Below are 22,845 nucleotides of genomic sequence, written 5' to 3'. Positions count from 1 at the left end.
AGCTAGTGTGCATGATTAAACTAATGATATCCTGGTGTGCAATAAGAAAAGTACGTTTGCCTACCTTCTTTGTCGGCAAATAAAAAATACTAATAAAATTGCAGCAGTAACAACAGCAATTCCTCCAACTGCTGCACCGATCGTGGCAGCAGATGCTTTAGCAGATTGTACGTCATCTTAAATTGGAAAAAGTAAGTTTTTGATTAATTGACTAGATTACACTAATGATAGATTGTTCTATTTTGCTGTATCTTTTTAAGTATAAGTTTAGATTGTATGGAGGGATGAGCGATACATTAAATATTAAGTAAAACAATATTTACAACACGTTTTTTTAATTTTAACGTCTGCACGAAATTCAGTAATAACTTAGATACAACATTTGAAATTCTTATTTTCAATAAAGATCGAAATTTAAAATATAGTGCACATTTTACCCGTAAAACGATGCACACGGTATCTAAAGACTTACATTTGCAAAAAGGTTCGGCACTCCATGTATGATCAGCTTTGCAGGATGCATTTATAACACTTACTTCGTAGTCCCCAACACATTCATACGAAATACTTGTACCGATTTCGCAAGTGTCTTCCGATAAACAGTCATTCGTGTTAACTAATAGATGTTCCTTATGTTGCACTTTACAAACGGACGCTGGAAATAGATCGGTTCATTACTCGTCTGTGGCTTGCAGCTGATTGTTCTCAGCACTATTTAATGTATGCTTGATTTAGCCAATTTAGCCAGTTAAGAAATATTAAGATTCATATTAACATAGAAATCTAGTCAACATACTAATTAAATTAACTAACTATTCATGTTCATAACTGAGTAAATGTTAATAAGCAAATGTCCTAAACGGAATACTATTTTATAATTGTTACTGTTCCTTCAATCAGAAATATTGAAATTATGCACAAGCGCTTTGTGCAAATTGTACAATTTCAATATTAAAGTTAGTTGGTGTCGTTAATGTATCTTATACTTTTAAGTTGTAACAGTTCCGAATTGGATTCAATATACAGACGAAAACAACGAAGACAATCTACAACCTGGTACAAGAGATTGTAATGCATGGATTTAACAAATTAGGACAGAAATTAATTTGTTTCTCTATCATTCATATTCTGAAGTATGTACACATCTTCTATTATGATGGTAACCGAATGTAATCTGATATCAATTAATTACCAAGTTCTTGTGGCTGAGATTCCCATGAAAGGCTTCCATTCGCACGGCAAATGAATGACAAGCTGCCATTCATGTGATAAAATTTACTACTGTTGTACGAAGCAGTTCCTTGCTCCAAAAAGGAAAACACTGAAGAACTTTGTTGAAATCGTAAACTGAGAAGGCTTGTGTCGTTGCATCTTATTTTACCACATACTGGTTTTACTCCATCCCAGGTCCCATCTTCCAAACATATTTGCTCTTTCGATCCATTCACTAGTTGAAAACCAGAATCACATGATGCTCTCACTTTCACTCCGAATGTGTGGTGCTTGTTTTCGTCAACATACTGGTTCATATTTTGTTCGTCGGTGTAATGCAGAGTTCCATTTTCAAGTTTCCCAAACGGCGAACAAGTGACAACCGTGCACTGGGGATTCCCCCCACTGAATTGTCCATCTTTTTGGCATGTACGATTTACACCTCTCGCTAACGAAAATCCTTTTATGCAATTAGGTCGAATTATCGTCCCTGAAAATAAGCGAAATGTTAGCAGGTAAAGGTTTATTTTCGGACAGGTAGTAACCGTTACTAAGACTTGGTACCTGACATGTGACTTGTGTACATGAAGGAGTAGAACCACTCCATATCTACGAAGATATGCATGTTCTGTTGTGTTCACTTGAAAGTATTAACCTCTTTCACAAACGGGAATAAATTTGAGTTTAATCGAATGGACCAAAGCTATTCAGGGGGTTGTATGAACCATTCCTTAAACCATCAGGAGGTTTGTTACACATAATTGCTTCGCAAACTTGATGCATAAACCCTTTAGGCCATTTGCATTACTCTTTTAACTCTTTCCATGGTCTCTCGGTTCATATCCATCATCATAATGAAGATAAATGTGCATACCATACGGCACTGTGCCATATACATTATGTTGGCTATTCGTAAAATAGAAGCCATTCTTAGCAGGTGGTATCTGGCAGTTTGTTGTACAACTTAAATCCCCTCCATCAAAGAAACCGGACTGCAAGCATGTTCTTAAGGCAGAACTTGAATTGGAAATGGAATATCCAGTGTCACAAGAGCAGACTATTACAGAATTAAACGGTATATAGCGTCTTGGGACAGTATCATTAGGATAAAGATACATGCCGTGTTGTGGGGCGTCTGGAACTCGACAAGCGACTGTAATTACAAAAAGAAAAGAACGATTATTTTTATATGTAATGTATGACAAACAGTTTATGTTCAGATCATTGAAAATACAGTTTTAATAACGTTAAGAAAATAAATTGAAATGCTACTACTAAGAAGTATTTCATAATTATAAAATACCGAATCTACAGAAACAAGCCCAATAGGCTCAAATTTAACAAACACCCTGATTTTTACAGTCCTAACAGACACTAAACGAGATGCATACAACGTACAAAACAACAAATACAGTCCAAATGCATTAATGTATATACACCAACAAGAGATGAGATATATTCTGATGGTAGTATAAGACAAATAATTATGTATTTGTGCATATATTTTATTGTTAACATTTAACAAATTTGTTGCAAAGGTTTAGTTGCAAGTCCTGTCAATGTTTGTTTTTTCAATAATGTGTATGGAATGCAGGTAACAGGGGAAGACCTTAAAAAAATCAAATAATTTGATATATCTAAAGGGAAACTTACCTTCAAAAAGTTCAACCTCGCAAAGCGTCAAAAAATTCGGCGTTGTTATATTAATAAGCCTCAACTGTTTAGCTGGGTTGATTTCAATTTCAATAACATCTGCACATACGTCCGCTCCTCGCTCGTAGTATGAATTGGAGCAGGAACTAGCTACGTGATAATCTTCGAATAAAGTGAACCCTGGTGCCCATTTACCATCTAAATACCTTCCAATTCCATTTACAAGCATACCAAAAAGTCGTTCCCGCACTGTAAACATAGAGTGTATTATTCTTGGTACGCCTCTAAATAAGAGAATGGTGCTCGGATAAGTAAAATACCATGTAATTTAATCACAGTTCTGTACAAGCGGATCTCGGCTGAATAAAATTGCCTGCGAAATTAATACCTCAAATACTAGAAACAGTTTTAAAGAGGAGTTTATTCTTAAGAAAATTTCAATTTGCAAAATATAATTACCCAAAAAACTACCAAAGAGAATTTCCCATCAAAATAAAATTTAACCGAATGTATATCATTGATAAGTTGAATAATTCAGGCATGCAAAAAGGTATGTAAACGAAGGCCGTGTTACCAATTTTAAAACAACTATAAGTATATTACTATTATGACATATATTTGAAATGTAGTATATAGTTACAACTGTCGCTTCATCGGATACCTTCTAAGAAGGGGTTTAAAATATTTATATGATTCAATGATGAGTGGCCAGATATAATATTTTTACTTCGTTTCCGTACACACAATTATGCGACTAAAATAAACCACATTAACGACAGTACTAACGTTCCATACGTTTGCGTTCTCTGTTGAATATTTTAATTCCAGAGATCCAGTAAAGCTGTCCAAGGTCTAACTGCCACCATGCTTTGTATGAATTGTTACCCATGGTAGTGTGTGCGCATGCTCCAGAATCAGCAAAATGACTTTCATTTCCGTCAGCAGCTAGATTTGCTTCACATCCTTCTAACGTTCCAGGACCTTGCTTAGTTTGTCGAGGTTTCACCAATGCAACATTTTGACCTGAAATAGGAATACAATATTCACAAATTTATTTTCAATTAGACAGATCATTTTGATATTTGTTTTTTAATCGTAACCTAAGACTTGTTTCACGTATATTTCTGTATCACAAATATTAATATAACAATATCACTCCGCATGTTTGTAAACTATACAATTAAACTAATAGTTTCAAAATTGGTGATATACCGGCAGTTTATACGCTTATTCTCAATTTGTTTTGATACAGATTAATTTTATTTAAGTAGTTCCTTTAAAGCACGACATTTAGGCATTTTCACTTAAAAAACCAATACCCTTCCTGCAGTTCACTTGATACCAGCAGTTTAGGTTACATAAATCTATATTATCTTAATACAAATTATGGCCCGTGATTGACTTAGGAACTTGGGTTCAAGTTTTACGACTCATTGGGTCAGGTTAAAGTTTAAGGGCAAGTTGGAATGTTTAATAATAACTTCTTTAGCCTTCATTCAAATGACTGAATACTTCAAACAATTATTGACGACGGTCTAACAATTAGGTTACATAACAGAATTTCTTCCTTAATGCAAATCATAGTCCCTGATTGAATTAGGAACATAGGCTACAGTTTAAGGGCACATTGTGTCTGGTTAAGGTTTAAGTTCAGTTTGGGAATTTCACTACTAACTTCCTTACCCTTCATTCAATTGACTTAATGCTTCGCGCAATAGTTTACAGCCATCACGCAATTAGGCGACATGACTCCATTTTACCCCTAATTACAAATGTTGGCACTTGATTGACTTTTTTCTTTTTCATTTCTTTGTTATTGCTTTCGACAGGTATTTTTTACCTGTTTATACAATGTCGTGTGCGGTTGTTAGGGCGGGCCGGCATGAAGGCGGCGTCAAACATATTTATGATATCGAATAGTTTTAGTTAGGATTGACACATGGGGACCTAACTTGTTATATAGAAACAGTTTATGGAGACCTTTAATGGGATTGCGTTTAGGACGTAGGGTCAAGCTAAGGGTCACTGGTACTAAATATAGAAACATGGATGGAACTGAATAACTACATAACTATGTCGGATTGACATATTTAAACCAAACTTGGTATATAGAGTTTATAGAGACCTTTCATGGGACTGCATCTGGAGCCCCTTTAGTCAAGGTTACTGTTACTAAAAATGTATTTAATCATTTAAGTTAGGGTTGACATAGTGAAAAAAAACTTAGTATGAAGGGTTTATAGAGGATTTAAATTCGATTGTGTTTTGGACTCCGAGAGGCATGGTCAATGTCAAGGTTACTGTTTCTAAAAGTAGAAAAAATGTGGTACTAAATAGCTTTATTTATGGTCGACATATTGTGACCAAACTTGGTTTATAGGAAGAGTTTATGGAGACCTTTACAAAAGTGCTTGCTATGCTGCTACCCGTGGAACGCCCCTAACGCAAGTTTTGATGACGTACCTGTTATTGCCCTCCCGGCTCGTGAAGATAAATAGTTATCCAGGAGATCGTTTTATAGTGTATACTCATCTCGTGCTTCAGTGCAATCATTTTATTAGCATCAATGCATTTCAACTAATGCATCTATGTTCTAAAACATAATAGTTAATATGCTTGCACCTTTTTAATTTATCTTGGCATGAATACATGACAAAATTACTGAATAACCATTTAAATGGTCGAATGTTGCAGCAAAAAAGGTGGATTTACATTTGATTAATTTTCAAACACTTCTCAATGCCAGAGATCTGCCTGATTCGCTTGAAGACGGGTCGTTTTCCAGATAAAGAGTGAGGACCGCACAAGGCGGGTAGATTAAAACAAGTTTAAAGAGTGAAGACCACGCTAGGTTGTTAAAGGCGGGTGGTGTAAAACAAATCATCAGTTAATTATTGTGTGAATTGTTCGGGAAGTTCGTATTACAAAAGCAAACATTAAAAAATAGAGGATAAAACATTGAATTTATGTTCGAGCAGTTCTTTTCGTCCGTGATTTGCTTTGTACGAAAGCAAATGTTCGAACATTTAGCTTTAATAAAACGTTTGAAAAACAGGATTACCATTTTTCTAATAAACGTTGATTATTTCAATTAAAATCTTCAAAAAATAATGCGACCTTTTTATATACAATTATTATTGTTGGCAACATTTTCAGGTTCAATTGAGATGTGTTTAGTTTTAATCAAGGGGAAGTAACTAAAATTTATAAAACTCCATATTTCATTCAAAAGCATGAAAGAAAATTATATCATAATCATAATTGGAATAAATGCGCCGGTTTATACTACCGTCAGTGATGCTGAATGACGATATATTTTTTGTGCCACTATATAATGTCCATTAATGCCAGGTTCAATGAGAACCTTCAGTTTTGTACAGTTGAAAATAAGTTAAAATTATTTAATATTAAGTGTTAACTTTGTTGTAGTTATATTTATTTAACTTTGCTCAGTATTTAGAATTAAAATGTATTTACAAAATTTTAATAGCATTTAAGAGATAAAATACTAAAAATAAACAATGTTATACAGTTTGAATGTATTAGATAGCTAAGTCTTATTTAATATGCGATTCATACATTAACTTTAACATCATTAATTCTTTTATATTTTCAAGAAATTAAAACTAATCGTTAATCATACATGGTCTGTTAAACAATCTCGTAGCCTTTCTTAGCCACAAATATAGATTGTACGTAAATAAAAATGTAAACAATCAAATACTTTTATAATGGAATCTCCAAAATTGTACACAAAAGCAGAAGAACACCATACATTTATGATATAATCACTATTAATCAAGTTGTAGGCGATCATAAACGATGGAAAGCTATTTGCCGGTGGGGAATTTCTTACACCCACTTAGATGACTTAACAGTAGGGGCCATGAAATCCAAATCGCACATTCCAATACAGAAGACGTTTACCTTCCAAAAGCATCGATATTTACATGAATTTCAAAAAGCACCAAAATATAACATTCCTAATGCTAATGAGTGCAAAAGAAGAAAAAAGTCTTCACCATGAAGCTAAGCGATAGGATGTTTTAAATAACTTAAAAGATTGATGAAAATTTAGCTCCTTTTTATTTCAATGTGACCAACAAAAAGAAAACTGGCTTAATGTAGAAATCATAACAAAAGAGATTGGTTTAAGTGATTTCAATTTTCATTCGTTCGACATACGATAATGACAAAATATTTATATTATAACAATAGCTTTAAATCTAAGTACAATAAAGAGATAACCAGTTTAATCATAAACACCGTAAACTGATAAAACTACGGAAGTGAAATGAGAATCAACGTAATAATAACAAATAATGTAAACATGTCTACCTTCAAAATTCCCGTCACAAAAGCCCTTTCCAATCAACAATATAAACGAAAAGATTAATTTTCTTTTCAACTTCATCTTTTCTTCAAAGAAGAACGCGCCCCGCAAACGTGGATGACACTAAAACATTCAAACAATCTCAACTTAAAAACTTCCTTATTGATAAGGCCTTTAAGGTCAGATCGTAAAAAGCGTTCTCTAGATTAACTTTTATAGGACCTTTAGTTGACTAAATAATGTACCATCAGAACATTTTACTCTTAAATAGTGACGGAAATATCCATATATTTATTTTTTTACACAATAGTATAGTTAACTTATATCGGTTATTATTGCTTGGCAGTATGCATAATATGTTAACTTCGCTGTTTATACAATAGAATATCGTTGTAAATTTTACTCCGCTTAAGAACTAGAGGGTAATGATATGTCCATATCAATTAAACCTATATAAACGGGGTAAGGGGTCATTGTTATTGTTAGCGTGTAACCAGGAAAATTCTTGAATAAATGTAGCTCCAGGGAAACAAGTCGACTTTGCTAATTAAATCGCCATACAATTGCATGTATTTACACAAAATGAAAGTTGTTTCAAATTCAAAAAATCTATTTTGCGTTCTAGTGGTGAAAATTGCTACAGTCAGCGATACGTGGCTTTGACAGTGTTGAACCTACTATTGTTTCCATTGTACAGTCCAGCGATAAGGGGCGTTGACAGTGTTGAACCTACTATTGCTCCCATTATACCGTCGAGCGACAGGGGTCGTTGACAGTGTTGCACCTACTATTGCTGCCAGTATACAGTCCAGTGATAGGGTGTGTTGACAGTATTGTACCTACTATTGCTGCCAGTATACAGTCCAGCAATAGGGTGTGTTGACAGTGATGTACCTACTATTGCTGCCAGTATACAGTCCACCGATAGGGTGTGTTGACAGTATTGTACCTACTATTGCTGCCAGTATACAGTCCAGCGATAAGGGTCGTCGACAGTGTTGCTCCTACTATTGCTGCCATTATCAGTCCAGCGATAGGTGGTGATGTCAGTGTTGCACCTACTATTGATTCCATTATACTGTCCAGCGATAGGGGTCGTTGACAGTGTTGCATCTACTATTGCTGCCATTATCAGTCCAGCGATAGGTGGTGATGTCAGTGTTGCACCTACTATTGATTCCATTATACTGTCCAGCGATAGGGGGCTTTGACAGTGTTGCACTTACTTTTGCTGCAAATATACAGTCAGAGATAGGTGACGTTGACAGTATTGCACCTACTATTGCTGCAAATTTACAGTCCAGCGATAGGGGGCGGTGACATTGTTGCCCCTACTAATGCTACAAATATACAGTCAGCGATAGGGTGTGTTGACAGTGTTTTACCTACTATTGTTGTCATTATACAGTCCAGCGATAGGGTGTGTTGACAGTGTTGTACCTACTATTGCTGCCAGTATACAGTCCACCGATAGGGGGCGTTGACAGTATTGTACCTACTATTGCAACCAATGCCAAGCGATAGGGGGCGTTGATAATGTTGTACCTATTATTGCTTCCAATGTACAGTCCAGCGATATGTGTCGTTGACTGTTTTACACCTACTTCTGCGACCAATGCCAAGCGAGAGGGGGCGTTGACAGTGTTGCACCTAATATTGCTGTCATTTTACAGTCAAGCGATAGGGGGCGTTGACAGTGTTGCACCTACTATTGCTGCCATTATACAGTCAAGCGATATGGGGCGTTGACAGTGTTGAACCTACTATTGCTGCCATTATACAGTCCAGCGATTGGGGGCGGTGACAGTGTTGCATCAACTATTGCTGACAATTTTAGTCCAGCGATTGAGGGCGGTGACAGTGTTGCACCTACTATTGCTGTCATTATACAGTCCAGCGATAGGGGGCGTTGACAGTGTTGCCACTACTATTGCTGTCATTATACAGTCGAGCGATAAGGGGCGTTGACAGTGTTTTCACTACTTTTGCTGTCATTATTCAGTCCAGCGATATGGGGTGTTGACAGTGTTGCACCTACTATTGCTGCCATTATACAGTAAAGCGATAGGGGGCGTTGACAGTGTTGCACCTGTCATTGCTGCCAATGTACATTCAGCGATAGGGGCGTTGACAGTGTTGCCACTATTATTGCTGTCATTATACAGTCCAGCGATAGGGGGCGTTGACAGTGTTGCACCTACTATTGCTGCCATTATCCAGTTAAGCGATAGGGGGCGTTGACAGTGTTGCACCTACTATTGCTGCCAATAGTCAGCGATAGGGGACGTTGACAGTGTTCACAGTTTTTTTTAATAGCTCAATAAGCTTCTGTTTTGAAGTTATAAAACTATTTTTATCATTTTGTGCTGGTTTCTACAAATATAAAAATAACAGAGAAAGATAGAAGAAGAAGAAAAATAAACACATTTCACTTCAACAGCAGTAATCGGACCTGTGTCACAAAGGTATTAAAGTTTAAAGCGCGTTATATAACGAGACACATTTTATAATTATCGATGCGACTGTTGTCGACATTCAAATGATTATGTATATTGCTGTCATCATATATTAGAACAAAACTGTCAATTGTGTTTACACTTTATAGGAAGTATAAACAATAATTTATTAAGAAGCGTGCACGGGGGCTTATTCGACGGAAATTATTAATAAGGAAAATATTAAGCCTTTCCTTTAAAACTTTTAAAACTAGCAAAAACGGCTCAAAGTTGCAAAATAAATATCCATTAAACCGGTGTCAGGGCGGCTGGACATTGTTTCACCTCATACTGCTTTCTCTGCCCTGTAACACTTTGTGAACGGGACAAGTGTGATGTTGTTTTCATTTAGACGGGTTTAAACCCCCAATTCGTATTTCACATTCAAGGTAGGTAATTCAATCATTTTAATGTAATTCTGTGTGTTGCGTCTATGCGTTTTGCGTCTCTTTTCTAGTGTGTTTTTACCCTTTCCTTGTGCTTCTACACATGGTTCTACTTAAATGTTTTACGTATAGGCTTGTCCTTGTAGTTTTCATTGGATTACCCATTACTATTCCAGAATGTACCTGTTATTGGCATAATGGAAATTGTGCATACATGTATATGTGTAAAGAACAAAAGTAAAAGAGTCACACGTTTAAACGACCAATAACATGTGTGACCTATATTTACTTCTAAATATACAAAAGGAGCGCCATAATTGAATGAAAACAGATAAAGATATGGCTTAAGTAATTAGTGTCAAGTCGATATATCAACTCGTGAAATACCTTATTTATTTTAAAACTTTTTTTCAAATGAAACGACAAGCCCAAACCAAATGACCGACGTCAAATGAATATTTATAGGCAGTGGTGTAATAAAGAGGATAAGTTTGGTCTTGATGTTTGAACTTCAGAAAGAAAAAAAGGTTATACGTTGTTTCATCTATTCTTATCATTTTATCATATCGGCCTTAAGGTATCCTAGGTGAAGTCATTTGAATGTAAATAATGGTATAAGGTGCAAAGCCCATAGTATTACATTCTTCCAATTAGCAAGCATAACGTTCGAGTTATAAACTTTTTATCTATTTACTAAAAAATACATTTATGGAAAATATACACCACTTATAACAAGATTGTAACCGTGCATTTAATGGCTGAAGACGCACAAATATTAAATGATTGGTGAGTCCTAAAATATTTGGAGTTATAAACTTTCGTCTCATTAGATAGAAAATGCGATATTTTATGATTTATTTTTAAATTAAGCACGGTATCCTTCATAAGAACCATTGTTTTCGGTATTTATTCATCATTTTCGGTAAATTAAAACAATTAATATATTAATTGTGGTAGATCTTACTTGGGTGAAAGAGTGCAGTTTTGTGATTATAGATGTCCGAGCCAGTGCACATTCTAAAGACAGTGACACATAGGGATTCTGCAGCCTTGGGTTTGTTTCAAAACCCTTCTATGCTTTTTATTTGTTTTATAACATTTCGGCATTTTGCAAACTCTTGTGTCGTTTACGATGCATACTTTTGATTCTGATACCTTTAAGGGTATGTCATTTTAACTAACAAATACAGTTCCCCATTTTCTTCTGGTTACAAATTGCAAAACAATACAGATCAAGTCATTAAGTTTATCATGCGGAATGAATTGTATGTCCCCGTGTTCTCCTAAGTGAAATTTAAATTGGCGGAAAGCTTTCGTTTTCTGTTTTATTTACAGTATTAATGTTTACATTTTCTACAAGAAACTGATCAACATTCATATTCCTAAATTCTGTTTTACTTACATTTCCTGAAAACTGTGATGGTTCTTTTGTCTTGTCTTTATCAGCATTGTGTAAATTATCTTGTTCTGTTAATCCTCTTGCTATGATTTCATCAACTTGTTTTATTTCAAACACACTATGTAGAAAAGCATATGCATCAAAAAGGTTACCAAACATTAGATCAAAGTCATTTTCGTGAAAGTCATCCATTTTTACCATTTATCTGTGTTAGTTATACTTGAAATCACAATTATTTTTTTATTTTTTTTCTGTTGCCCAAAATGTTGCAGACGCAAATTAGTGTATATGCAAATTTACAAGGGAGGTAATTCAAATTTTAGGATCCAAGGGATGTAACTACAATTTATAAAAAAGGAGTCCAAACAGTTGATATTTTCACTGCAAGCAATGCAATGAACATATCAGTTGTTTGTTATTTCACTGAAAAAAATCCATCGAAAAGCATAAAATAAAATGACTTAACCACGAAATGTGTTACACATCACAATGATGTGAACTTAAAAGTTATCACTATTAAGTCCTAGAAAAAAAACAAAGGAAAAGGTGGATAATCGATTCCTAGAATAGTATTGTTTAATCGTGACATCATGAGCTCCACATGTATTAAAACTTTTCTTCATTATCGCAATACGAGTAGAGCTGCAAACGACACATTTGTGAATTAACAAGCATTTTCGGGGGTGCCTACCATACACAACATTCAATTTTACGCTCTTTACACATATAATAATTTTGGATAGTTATGCGCTTATTTTGAAATATATCTTCCTTAAACATTACACTTACCAACGATGTAAATAGGGAAAATGCAAGTTAAGATGAGATATAAATCTTAGAACAATAATGAATACTTTGCTATCTTTTGGCTGATCGGGTATTGATGATCTCTATCTTATCATTGCTTCCGTGCAGTACTGGCGTAAACTTATTATTGGCGCCGCACTGAAGTGCGCGTCTATTATGGAATGGGAATTTATTTTAGTTAGTGGTAGGAGCGGTTTTTAAGTTGGTTGACAGTTGGGTTTTACTGTTATTTTATTATGATTAAAAAATGCAAATGGGTGGCGATTGCATGGGTGTTAAAAATGCTATTTATGGTTGAATAGATAGTCTTCAATTTATCTTTAAAACATTATTTCGGAAGAACGACAAATAAGTTTAATAACTGTTCCCGATTCGTTTACGTTTTCCGATTGGTTACCTGAAATATCTGAAATATCATGTGCCGGAAATGTAAAATGTGTGGACCGGTAATTATGTGAATGGGAATAATTATGTTTTATGTTGTTTTGTTATGTTTACTGCATTGATAAACCATGAGGTAATCTTTTTTCTTTAATCTAATCGATATTGGAATTAAATGTTCACCTAACTTTATTTGTTAATGTGTTGAAGGTGACATTAGTAAAATTTTATTACGATTGTCCCCGAGTTGTAACACATACCGGATGTTGCTATTTTTAGAACCAGAAGGTATTTCCCCGCTATTCATAGGTCAATAATGGAATTTCTACATCGAAGTAGTTGGAAACTCGGGTGATGTTTTTATCATGAATATACGTTTAAAATAAGTAAACACTAAAAGTGCACACTGACATTTGATTACGATACACTTAACAATTTGAGTCATTACAGTAAAACATGGATTATAAGTGAATTATACGCGTAGGAGAAGATTTTCTGTCGAAAAAACGAATGTCAACAATCGGCATGGAACTGGGATATTCGTATGAAAGGGCTATGAATGTAAGTATCTTTGAGTAGTTTTGTACGTTGATGTGTTCAAAAATGTTTGTTTTATTTATCTTTGGAATTCTTAAATCATTTTTATTTGCTTAATATTAAGACAGCGTGTTAATATTTTTACATACATGTACTATACTGTAATTATATATTATTATAAATATACATGTTACATCTACTTATGCACCAGTCAATTGTAACCACGCCCCCCCCCCCGACGGACTGATGGTCAAATCCCTGCCATATGCCCCCGCACCCCAGGGAGCCTATGTGAGGCATATTCCCCGCTATATTTTGCTCGAAGACAAAACCACCGCATTCACCCGGCACTGCAGGGCCACCTGAAAGGTAAAAACACGGCCCGTTTCCCCGGCTATCCCCGGCATAACCCCGGACCTGGGGGGCCATGGTTACAATTGACTGGTGCATTATGTACATGTTTCATATTTTTAAATGTACTTATGCACATCATTTATGTATATGATATGAGTATGTAATCTTTTATTTGATTGTTTTTTCTTAGAATAATATTAGACTTAAAATTTTGTTTAAAAATGATGTGTTTTGGTATGTGACCTATTTTTAACATACCATTATACATGAACATACCCATTATGTGATTACAAACTGCATATTTTCTAAAATAAAACCTGTAAGAAAAGACGTACATGGTTTCGGGCTGGAAGCCACGACAGCTTTGACACTAGCGACATTCATTTGCTTGGTGTAGGTCTCGTTAAAACCCCGTACTGTTGTGAATCATTATCAACCATATGCACAACAACTACACATTAAATGATTTGTGTCTACCAACTTACTCTTGGCTAACACGGATATTAGTCCAGAATGTATAATTGATACATGTGCATTTGTCTTTCACAGTTGTAGTTTCTGCCGGTTGATAATCAGAAGTCTAATTTATTTCAGGTAGGAAAATGACTGAATATTACTAAGTCAACAAATTGGGGTTATGAAGAATTCCAGCCTGCATTAAATACTATGTTGGATCATTGAGACAGATTTGACATCCATGTCATCCACAAGGCAGTCACATCTGATAGAGATGATGTGAGTATTTCATATAAAACATATTTGAGTTGTTGTTTTATAAACTCACTGTATTCAATAATCAAGTGGTGGTGGTGGTGGTGGTGGTGGTGGTGGTGGTGGTGATGATGATGATGATGATGATGATGATGATGATGATGATGATGATGATGATGATGATGATGATGATGATGATGATGAATTTTATTGATAAATTTAGTAATTTTCTTTATATATTATTTACATGTATGTATCAGCTTGTTTTTTAAATAATGTCGAGAAATATTAAACTGTTTATACTCGTATTTTATTTTGTATATGTATGGCAGTATTATTATCTATACTTATAAGTTAGAAAGGCTTTAAAGTACATTTTTTTTCCTTTACAGCACTAAACATTCTAGATGGGTAAAGAACCTGAAGGGGCATGAAAACCAAATCAGCATTGTGCACACACTACAAGTACAAACGCATGGGAACAGACCAAGCTTCAAATGTTGAAGAGTGAAGACTTATTGTGAAAAATTCTAAATGTAAGAATACCATTGACAAAATAAAACAAATAGACATCGATTACCTACAGAGACTGTTTACATGTTATAATATTAAAAAGACAAATTAGTTGAGAACTTTCACTCTGACATTTTTGGAGGGGCATTACCGCCTACATGTACATCTATATAGTGTTCTTGTTTCTTTACATATTTTAATTTGAAAGTACATTCATTGTTTTTAAATCTGAATTCTGAGTAAGTATCATACGTAAAATTCATTTATTTGAATGATTACATTTTATGAATAAGTCCAATAAAGCTTTATCAATTTTTACAAGAAAAGGGTTGATTTTTAAGCATTTTATTAGCTATAAAAATGTATGGTTACATGACATTATGTATATTTTCTTCAAAATTGAATGGTAAACTATCATAAATTGTCTTTTAAATTGTTCCTTAGACATCATAGAAAATATTTAAAATGATTTCAGCAGGTTGTCTTATTATTAATCATTTTTTGTGAATTTATTAAACTGCTTTATATTTTCAAACATCGAAATACTGCTCTGTTCAGAAGACTCAAAAGATCAATCAAAATAATTTTTTTGCATGTGTATCAATAATGCTGTTCGGTTGAACTTATGTTTTCTGTTAACTGAAGTTTATTTCACCAGAAACTGTTGTGTTTATTTCATAAGCTCTGATAATGTGAACAAAAATCAAATATAGACAAAATATTTCCTTGTCGCTCTTTGTAGCCCTTGGAGTTTGGGGTTGGGTGTAATGAAACTTAAATTACTTTTTTAATTCACAGTAAAATATCTTCAAAATTTGGATAAAAGTCCCATAGCGTACCATGATAATAACTATGTTGTCTGTGAAAGCTTTTGTTAAAGTGTGTATTACTAATACCTTAATTCAGTTTAAATAATTATGGCCTTTAATGATTTTTGTATTCATATAGATTTCCTGTTATATTGAGCTTTGTCAATTTTTTTGTTGTTTTGTATTATGTACAATTACTACTTCTATTTCCGAACTTAAAAAAATTGTCTCATTTGTCAAATTGAATTGGTACATATTTCATATAAAGTGAAAAAAACTCACACTATTTTTAAAGATGCACTCTTACTTCCAAACAAGACTTATCACAATTAATATTAATGTTTTGATTTTTCAAAATGGGTTGATAAATGTCAACAACAATGTTTCTAATGAAGGATTTTGAGTTCAATTTGCTAATAAGAATGAACATAAAACATGGTATTTCTGCCTTGTGATACTATAGTAGACCACAGTAAATCTTTTAGCAATCACCAATCATTTAATATTTGTCATGCTTTCTGCCATTATAAACAGGGTCACAAGCTTGTTATAAATCAGTAAACAATATTTCAGTAAATGCATAATTTAGTAAGTAGTTATTGTTTTATCAGTCAATTTGATGTGTGTTATAAATACAATTATATCATATATGTATTGATTTCAAATAAGAGTTTCACTTTAAAGATGCTCATTTAAAGATAATGAACAGACACACAAAAACTAGACACATTTGATACTAATTGTATGAATGATTATTGTTAAGGTGACCTCTGATTTGTTTTGGAGATATTCATAAATGGGTGTTATTCTTTGTTGTCTTCAGTTTCTTATACATTTAAGGATTTTTATAATTGCTTTTCAGGTATATATTACTTTAATGCAAATGAAAACACACTTTAAAGTAGACACATTTGATACTAATTATATAAATGATTGTTGTTTACATGTACTCTGATTTGTTATGAAGATATTCATAAAGGGGTGTTCTTCAAACTTATTTACATTTTGGACTTGATTTAGTATTGCTTTTCTGGTATATATTCATTTAATGCACAAAGAAATTATTATAAGTGTTCAGTATCACTTTCACACATTGTTTACTATTATTTTGTGCATATTTGGCCTATTTATGCTTATATGTGCATTGTTGTATTTCAAAACCTTTGTGAAACATAGAAACAGTATTATTTCTTTCATACATAGTCTGATACAAATTCAGTTTGTATGCATTATTTTTATCATATTTGAAAAATTTGCCATTGTCCTATAAGACACATGCTATTTTTGTGTTAATATCACTAACAACTAAAAACATCCATTTTCAACTCTTCTTTACCATGTAAATGGAGAAGTTAACATTATAACTCCATTGACCAGTTTTTTATGCGATGTGTCCAATTTCATACATTTTAGTATAATTAAACAGCTAAAAACAAGGCATGTTATGTTATAAATGCATTTCATCTAGTAAACAATGTTCCCTTTTTATATAACAGTTCAATAATTATGTTCTATTTATGTTTGTTACTTTCAGACGAAATGATAATGTTTATTAAAGTACTACAAAAAATGTTATTTCATGTCACTTCTTCATGATGAATTCCCCATATAATCAGGAAACTTATTCTTCCCTTCAAGTTATCATTCCATCATGGTGACTTTGCCCCCTCCCCCTATATGATTAGAACTGCAGTGTACAAGAACAATAACTCTATTTCAGCGAATTGCAAGAGTTATTCCCTTTGTTCCTTTTCCTGTCCGTAGCATAACAAGAAAACTACTTTTTGGAATTTCATTAAACATCTTTCAATGGTAAAACACAACAAGAGGAAGTGCAGTGCACAATGACTATAGCTGTATTTCAGCTAATTACAGAATTATTGCACTTTGCCTCTTTTTCTTGACCAGAGCATTACTTTTTAAATACTCATGGTATTGAAATAAAACTTGGTATATGGATAGGTGGCAATGACAAATAGTACAGTGCACAAGCACCCTAATTCTGTCGTGTCCATTAATGTACCACACCCCTAATGAAATGTTCAACTTGAAAATCTTCAATTTCAATGTTTTAGCCTATGTTGTTAAGCAGAATACTACAAATATTTTGAGAATTTCATGGATGCGGTTCGATGCATTGTAATATGCCTGTTGGCCTTGACATTTTTTGTTTTTCAACATATAACAAATGCATAAACTATTAAACGGCGCCCTTTGATGCTTTGCATCAATGGTCTTTCTTGTCTTCCATTGTATGCGTAGCAAGATCGAGCCGATAAAAGCAAAACAATATGAGGGTGATTTGTTCTTTGAGCTTGTTTAATCTCAAAAAGACGGATCATTATGATACGCTTTATGTTAACTCTTTTGAAGAAATTAATACTTGTAAGTCCTTTGATAAGTCAGTTAATTTTGTTGTATATAAGGAGACAATGCGAAGGAAGAATTAACAGATTAAGATTGCATCTTTTAATTAAACGAACGTGTACCATATTCTTGAGCTAGCTTTAGTTTGAATAAATACGCCTGTTCGTGTTTTACGTAAATGCTTACTAAATAATGTCAATCAATGCCAGATTCAAAAAGAATCTTCAGTTTCACGCAATAATTCATTTCCAAATATATTAGTTTTTAACGATTGAGACGTAACGCCACAGACTCTCAACACTTCAACTCAACTTTGAACACAAAGACACTGTTTTCCCAGTTTCATGTTTTTATGTTAAACTTAACAGACGCGATCTGGCTAAATCCAGCTCGCCCCAAAAACTCACTCCAGTACATCAAAACATGTATGACAAATATACACTTAATAAAAAAAACTAATCATTTCATAAAAGTAACGATAACGTTCTCGTTACGTTACACAATAGGTTCAATGTCTTTAATATTTTAGCATAACCTTTGTTTAAATTGCAATTGTTTAATTTGCTCATCATTTAGAAATATTGGTGTATTTACGAAATTTCATAGCATTCAAGAGATAAATTACTAAGAACAAACAAAGGAATTTAGTGTGCACGTATCTATATAGTTAAGTGTTATTTAATATCAAGTTGAGCTATGCTTTTTATTTCATGGGTAGGTAATGGGGTGGGTTGCGGGGGTTAGGTGATGGGTTGGGTGGCGATGGGGCGGGGTTGGCGTATCTACACTACCAATTAGGGACGACTCCGTGTTTATTTCCTGGTCAATTAATTGAGACATCGCGTTGACATATTTTACCATGTGTGTAATCAGTCTCTTTGCTGTACAAACATGGAAACAATTCTCAAGATATCTTAATAATGCAATGAAAACTACAGGGACAAGCACATTAGTCAAAAATTCAAAGATAAACACAGTTTACACGGCAATGACATTTTACAAGAGACAAACTGATATAAACACCACATACACATATACAAACACAACAGACAGACCACACACTCATAAAATACATAAACCGATAAGCATTATTCAAGTTATCCCTCATGGTATCTTGGTAATACATCTAACTAATAGTGGTCTACAACCATATCGCCAGAAATCGCATGACGTAACTTAGTACACTGTTCTGATTGGCCGCAGTGAGCGCCCCCTACAAAGCACATGGTTATTCAAGCCTCTTTTGCTCTGACTATCGTAAGAGAAAGGTCAGTCTTTGGCAGTTCTTATATTAAATTCTGATTTATTTTTCCCACCCTCCCAAACCCCAAGCTTCGCCTACGTACATGCATACATGTAATGAATGATAAGGCTCTGACGATTTAAATTTCAATCATACCTAGCAGCTGAGTATTCAGAGGGAGTAATATACCGCTTCCTCAGCATATTCTTTTGCTCGGCGATTGGCAACTCTCGAAGAACTGTTTATGGACAATTTGTGGTATTTAAATAGATTGATCGGATCTGATCATAGATATACCATGACAGAACCGTTGACATTTTATCTACTCTTCGTCCGAGCCTTGCCCATTATTTTCCAAACATAAGATAAAGACAATGAAAATGAAATAAATATTGAAAAGGCTATGTTTTCCTTGATTGAAATGATGGGTAATAGGATATCCACTACGGGCTTGACCTAGTTGCTGCTCTACTTCCGATCATAAGTATACCAATAACAAGTTTTAGTAATGGGGCCGGGTTTTAAACTTGATTTAGCGCCTATTCTATTATTTGTAGTTTTTAACGTCATGTTTATTTAGTATTTCAAAAAGAAATCATAACTCATATAGACACTAAAAACCAATGGAATTCCCTTTCTTAAGCAAAATATAGAGTAAATTACGTGCACACAATTATAAACAATAAAAAATGAGACCTCAAACTTGAACACATAAGCAAAACATCGAAAGGTTTACCGCAAAAAGCGGGAGAGTCCATCCTTCCATATCGCGTATTCCAATTCACGGGAATTTTAACATTTAAGGTAAATTTCTAAAAGGACAAAAATATATTTTAGAAATCATAATGTTGATTAGTGTAAATGTAAGAAATTGAAATTCTGCCTCCCGAGCCGTTAGAAGCTGTGAGATCGGATGTTTTGAAATAACTTTTTATGATAGAAGAAAATTTAACTCCTTCTTATAGTAAAATGTTACCACCAAACATTTAAAAAGTGACCAAAGGGAAATAGTTTATAGAACATTAACAAAACTATAGTCTTAAAAATCAAAAGTGTTATAAATGGCGCACAATAAAGCATTTTTTTTCTTTGAATCCATTAACTCATGTGAGTTAAATGAACAAAACAAAAAAACAAATGATTAAGATAAAGTTAAAAAACATAAGGTATATTTTGTCTTTTTTTAAGGTAGGGAAATTGTGGCTCTTTTAATCTGTACCGCAATTGTATCAATATTTTTTTATCATTTAAGTCAACTGAATTAAAAAATCATAACCTATATTGTGCGTCTTTAACATATATTCAAGAATTCTAAAGATCCTATGATTGACTTATTTATGAATTTACTTTCCCCTTATGCTTTTAAAGAAGCTTTCGAGTCACCGGGTTCTCAAAAATTTAACAATAATTATACGGACATCTGATTAAGATTGGTTTAAGCGACTACACATTTTATGCTTCAATATGCGCGGACTGACATCATACATTTACCTTAATTACAGTAGTTCACCTTAAGCTAAGCTTAATAAATAAATTACTAGTTTGATAATAAAACATCGTAAACAACGGTACTGAACTGAACATAACATTGATTAATAACGTAAACGTGTGTACCTTCAAAATTCCCGTCACATACAACTTTTCCAAACAAAAATATGAACGAGAACACAAATTCCCTTTTCATTTTCATCTTCTCTGTACAAGAGTCGTTTTGAACGCGCCCCGAAATCGTGAGCTACACATAAACACTCAAACAATCTCAAGTTAAAAACTTCCTTATTGATAATACCCTAAGAGTAGTGTTTTCAAGTAAGTAAATAGTACGAGGATAGTTACCCTGATGTCCTCCCGAATAATAAATTAAATACTTACTAGGGGGTTCTGAAAGGGGTTTTATTATGAAATATCGAAGGTGCAACACAAAGTAACTAAATCATTCGTATATTAAATTTTAAAATCTGAATACTGTTAGGACCGTCATATTATAGACATGTCTATGAATTTAGATATTCAACCTTAATTTCATGATGGAAATATTGTTTTAAAAATGTATTCTATGTCAACTCTTATGGGATCTTTAATTGGCTTAATCATGCACCATCAAAACATTTTACACTAATGAATATCAATTCTTACACCATAGTATCGTTAACATACATCAATAGTATTGCTTTGCATTTTTCATAATAAGTAAACAACAATATATATATACAATACTAGGTAGTTATTTCTACTCCGCATAAGAACTAGAGAAAACATGTTTGTCCATATACCGTAAATAGTACCTATGATAACAGGGTTACGGGCAAGTTTTATTGTTTGCGTGAAACCAGGAAAATGATTGAAAAGATGTAACCCTAGCCATAAGCGACAACTATTCTAGTATTTGAAATTGCTAATTAAATCATTACTTTCGCCATACACTTAAATATATAAACGACGTTAGTTAACACACAATGGAAGTTGATTCAAATTCCGAGAATCTATTTTGCGTTCCAGTGGTATCAATAACTACCATCCAGCGATAAGAGGCGTTGACCGTGTTGCATCTGCTATTGCTACCAATTGACCTTACGCCAGGAATTTGATTGACGGGTCAATTGACCAATCAGATATCCCCGCTGATAAGCCCGCATCGGCTTTGTTACTATCCGACATTTTGTTCGACAAACAAGTTATATCCGTCAATAGTCGTCATTTTTTCCCCTGTAAAAATGCTGAAAAGATGCAGTTATGGTACCTGCAACACAGACAGCAGATACCTCGAAAGACTTAAGAACAATATAAAGTTATATCCATTTCCAAAACCGGGCAGGAACCTGGTAAAGTGTATTAGATGGCTAAGTGTGTTCCTCTATAAGATATGATATCGAACTTGACTTCAACCTCTTCAAAACAGAGATATCATCCTTCTCAACTGTGATTTTACGAAATGTAAAGAATGCAATTTTGTTCTTATACATGCTATTGTATAGATTTAAAATATTCTAAATGCAAATAAAATATTTTTAAAAAAAGTTGTTTAAATTTCGATAACTTTGTCAAATTGTTATTGTATCTGTTGTCTACATATTGGGTCATGACAGGGCGTCGCTTTCTTTTTACATTAGTTGGTCGGGACATGACCATTTGGGAAACGGGCTCTGCGGTTATTTTTTCCCCACGCGGTTTGTCCCACTGCTACGGTAGGCTGGTACATGTCAGCATTGATGGAATTTCTTTGTAACCCTGAACCTTCATCTGTTCTAAGGCCAAAATCACAGTAAGTACATGTGAACATGTTCCATCATTCCTGAAATGTTAACATGTTATTTTTAAGTAATAACACAATTGTATCTGTAAATAACAGATATAGAACTTACAGAATTAACATTAATCTTTACATAATGTACAGCGTCCTTTGTTTCAAGAGGGATGATTCTATTAGTTTTAAATGTTTATTAGACTTACGATTAATGAAAAAAAAAAATACATACCCTTGCTGACACTTGCAGTGGGCGTTTAGTAGGCTTTTTTAAAAAGTGTCAACTTCCAGATAAACTACATGGCAAGGATCAGATTTCCGTTGACTTGGGTGAACTTTACCTCGAATCAGGACCGATTTCTCAATCCCCGCAAATATTTGTATTTCTTAAATGTGGCTGC

General features: G+C 33.7%; 1 protein-coding gene across 1 annotated transcript in view; it reads right to left on the bottom strand.

Annotated features, from left to right (window-relative positions):
* Positions 1–1,184: 1,184 nt before the first annotated feature.
* The window catches only part of LOC128215465 (CUB and sushi domain-containing protein 1-like), an 86,947-nt gene continuing 65,286 nt past the window's right edge, over positions 1,185–22,845 (bottom strand). Inside the window, exon 3 of the mRNA XM_052922148.1 lies at positions 1,185–1,702. Coding sequence (XP_052778108.1) covers positions 1,185–1,702 — 518 coding nt within the window. The remainder of the gene's footprint in view (positions 1,703–22,845) is intronic.

This window comes from Mya arenaria, chromosome 13 (assembly GCF_026914265.1).
Source record: "Mya arenaria isolate MELC-2E11 chromosome 13, ASM2691426v1".
In the NCBI taxonomy this organism is placed as follows: domain Eukaryota; kingdom Metazoa; phylum Mollusca; class Bivalvia; order Myida; family Myidae; genus Mya; species Mya arenaria.
This window is presented reverse-complemented; position numbering and strand designations above follow the sequence as displayed.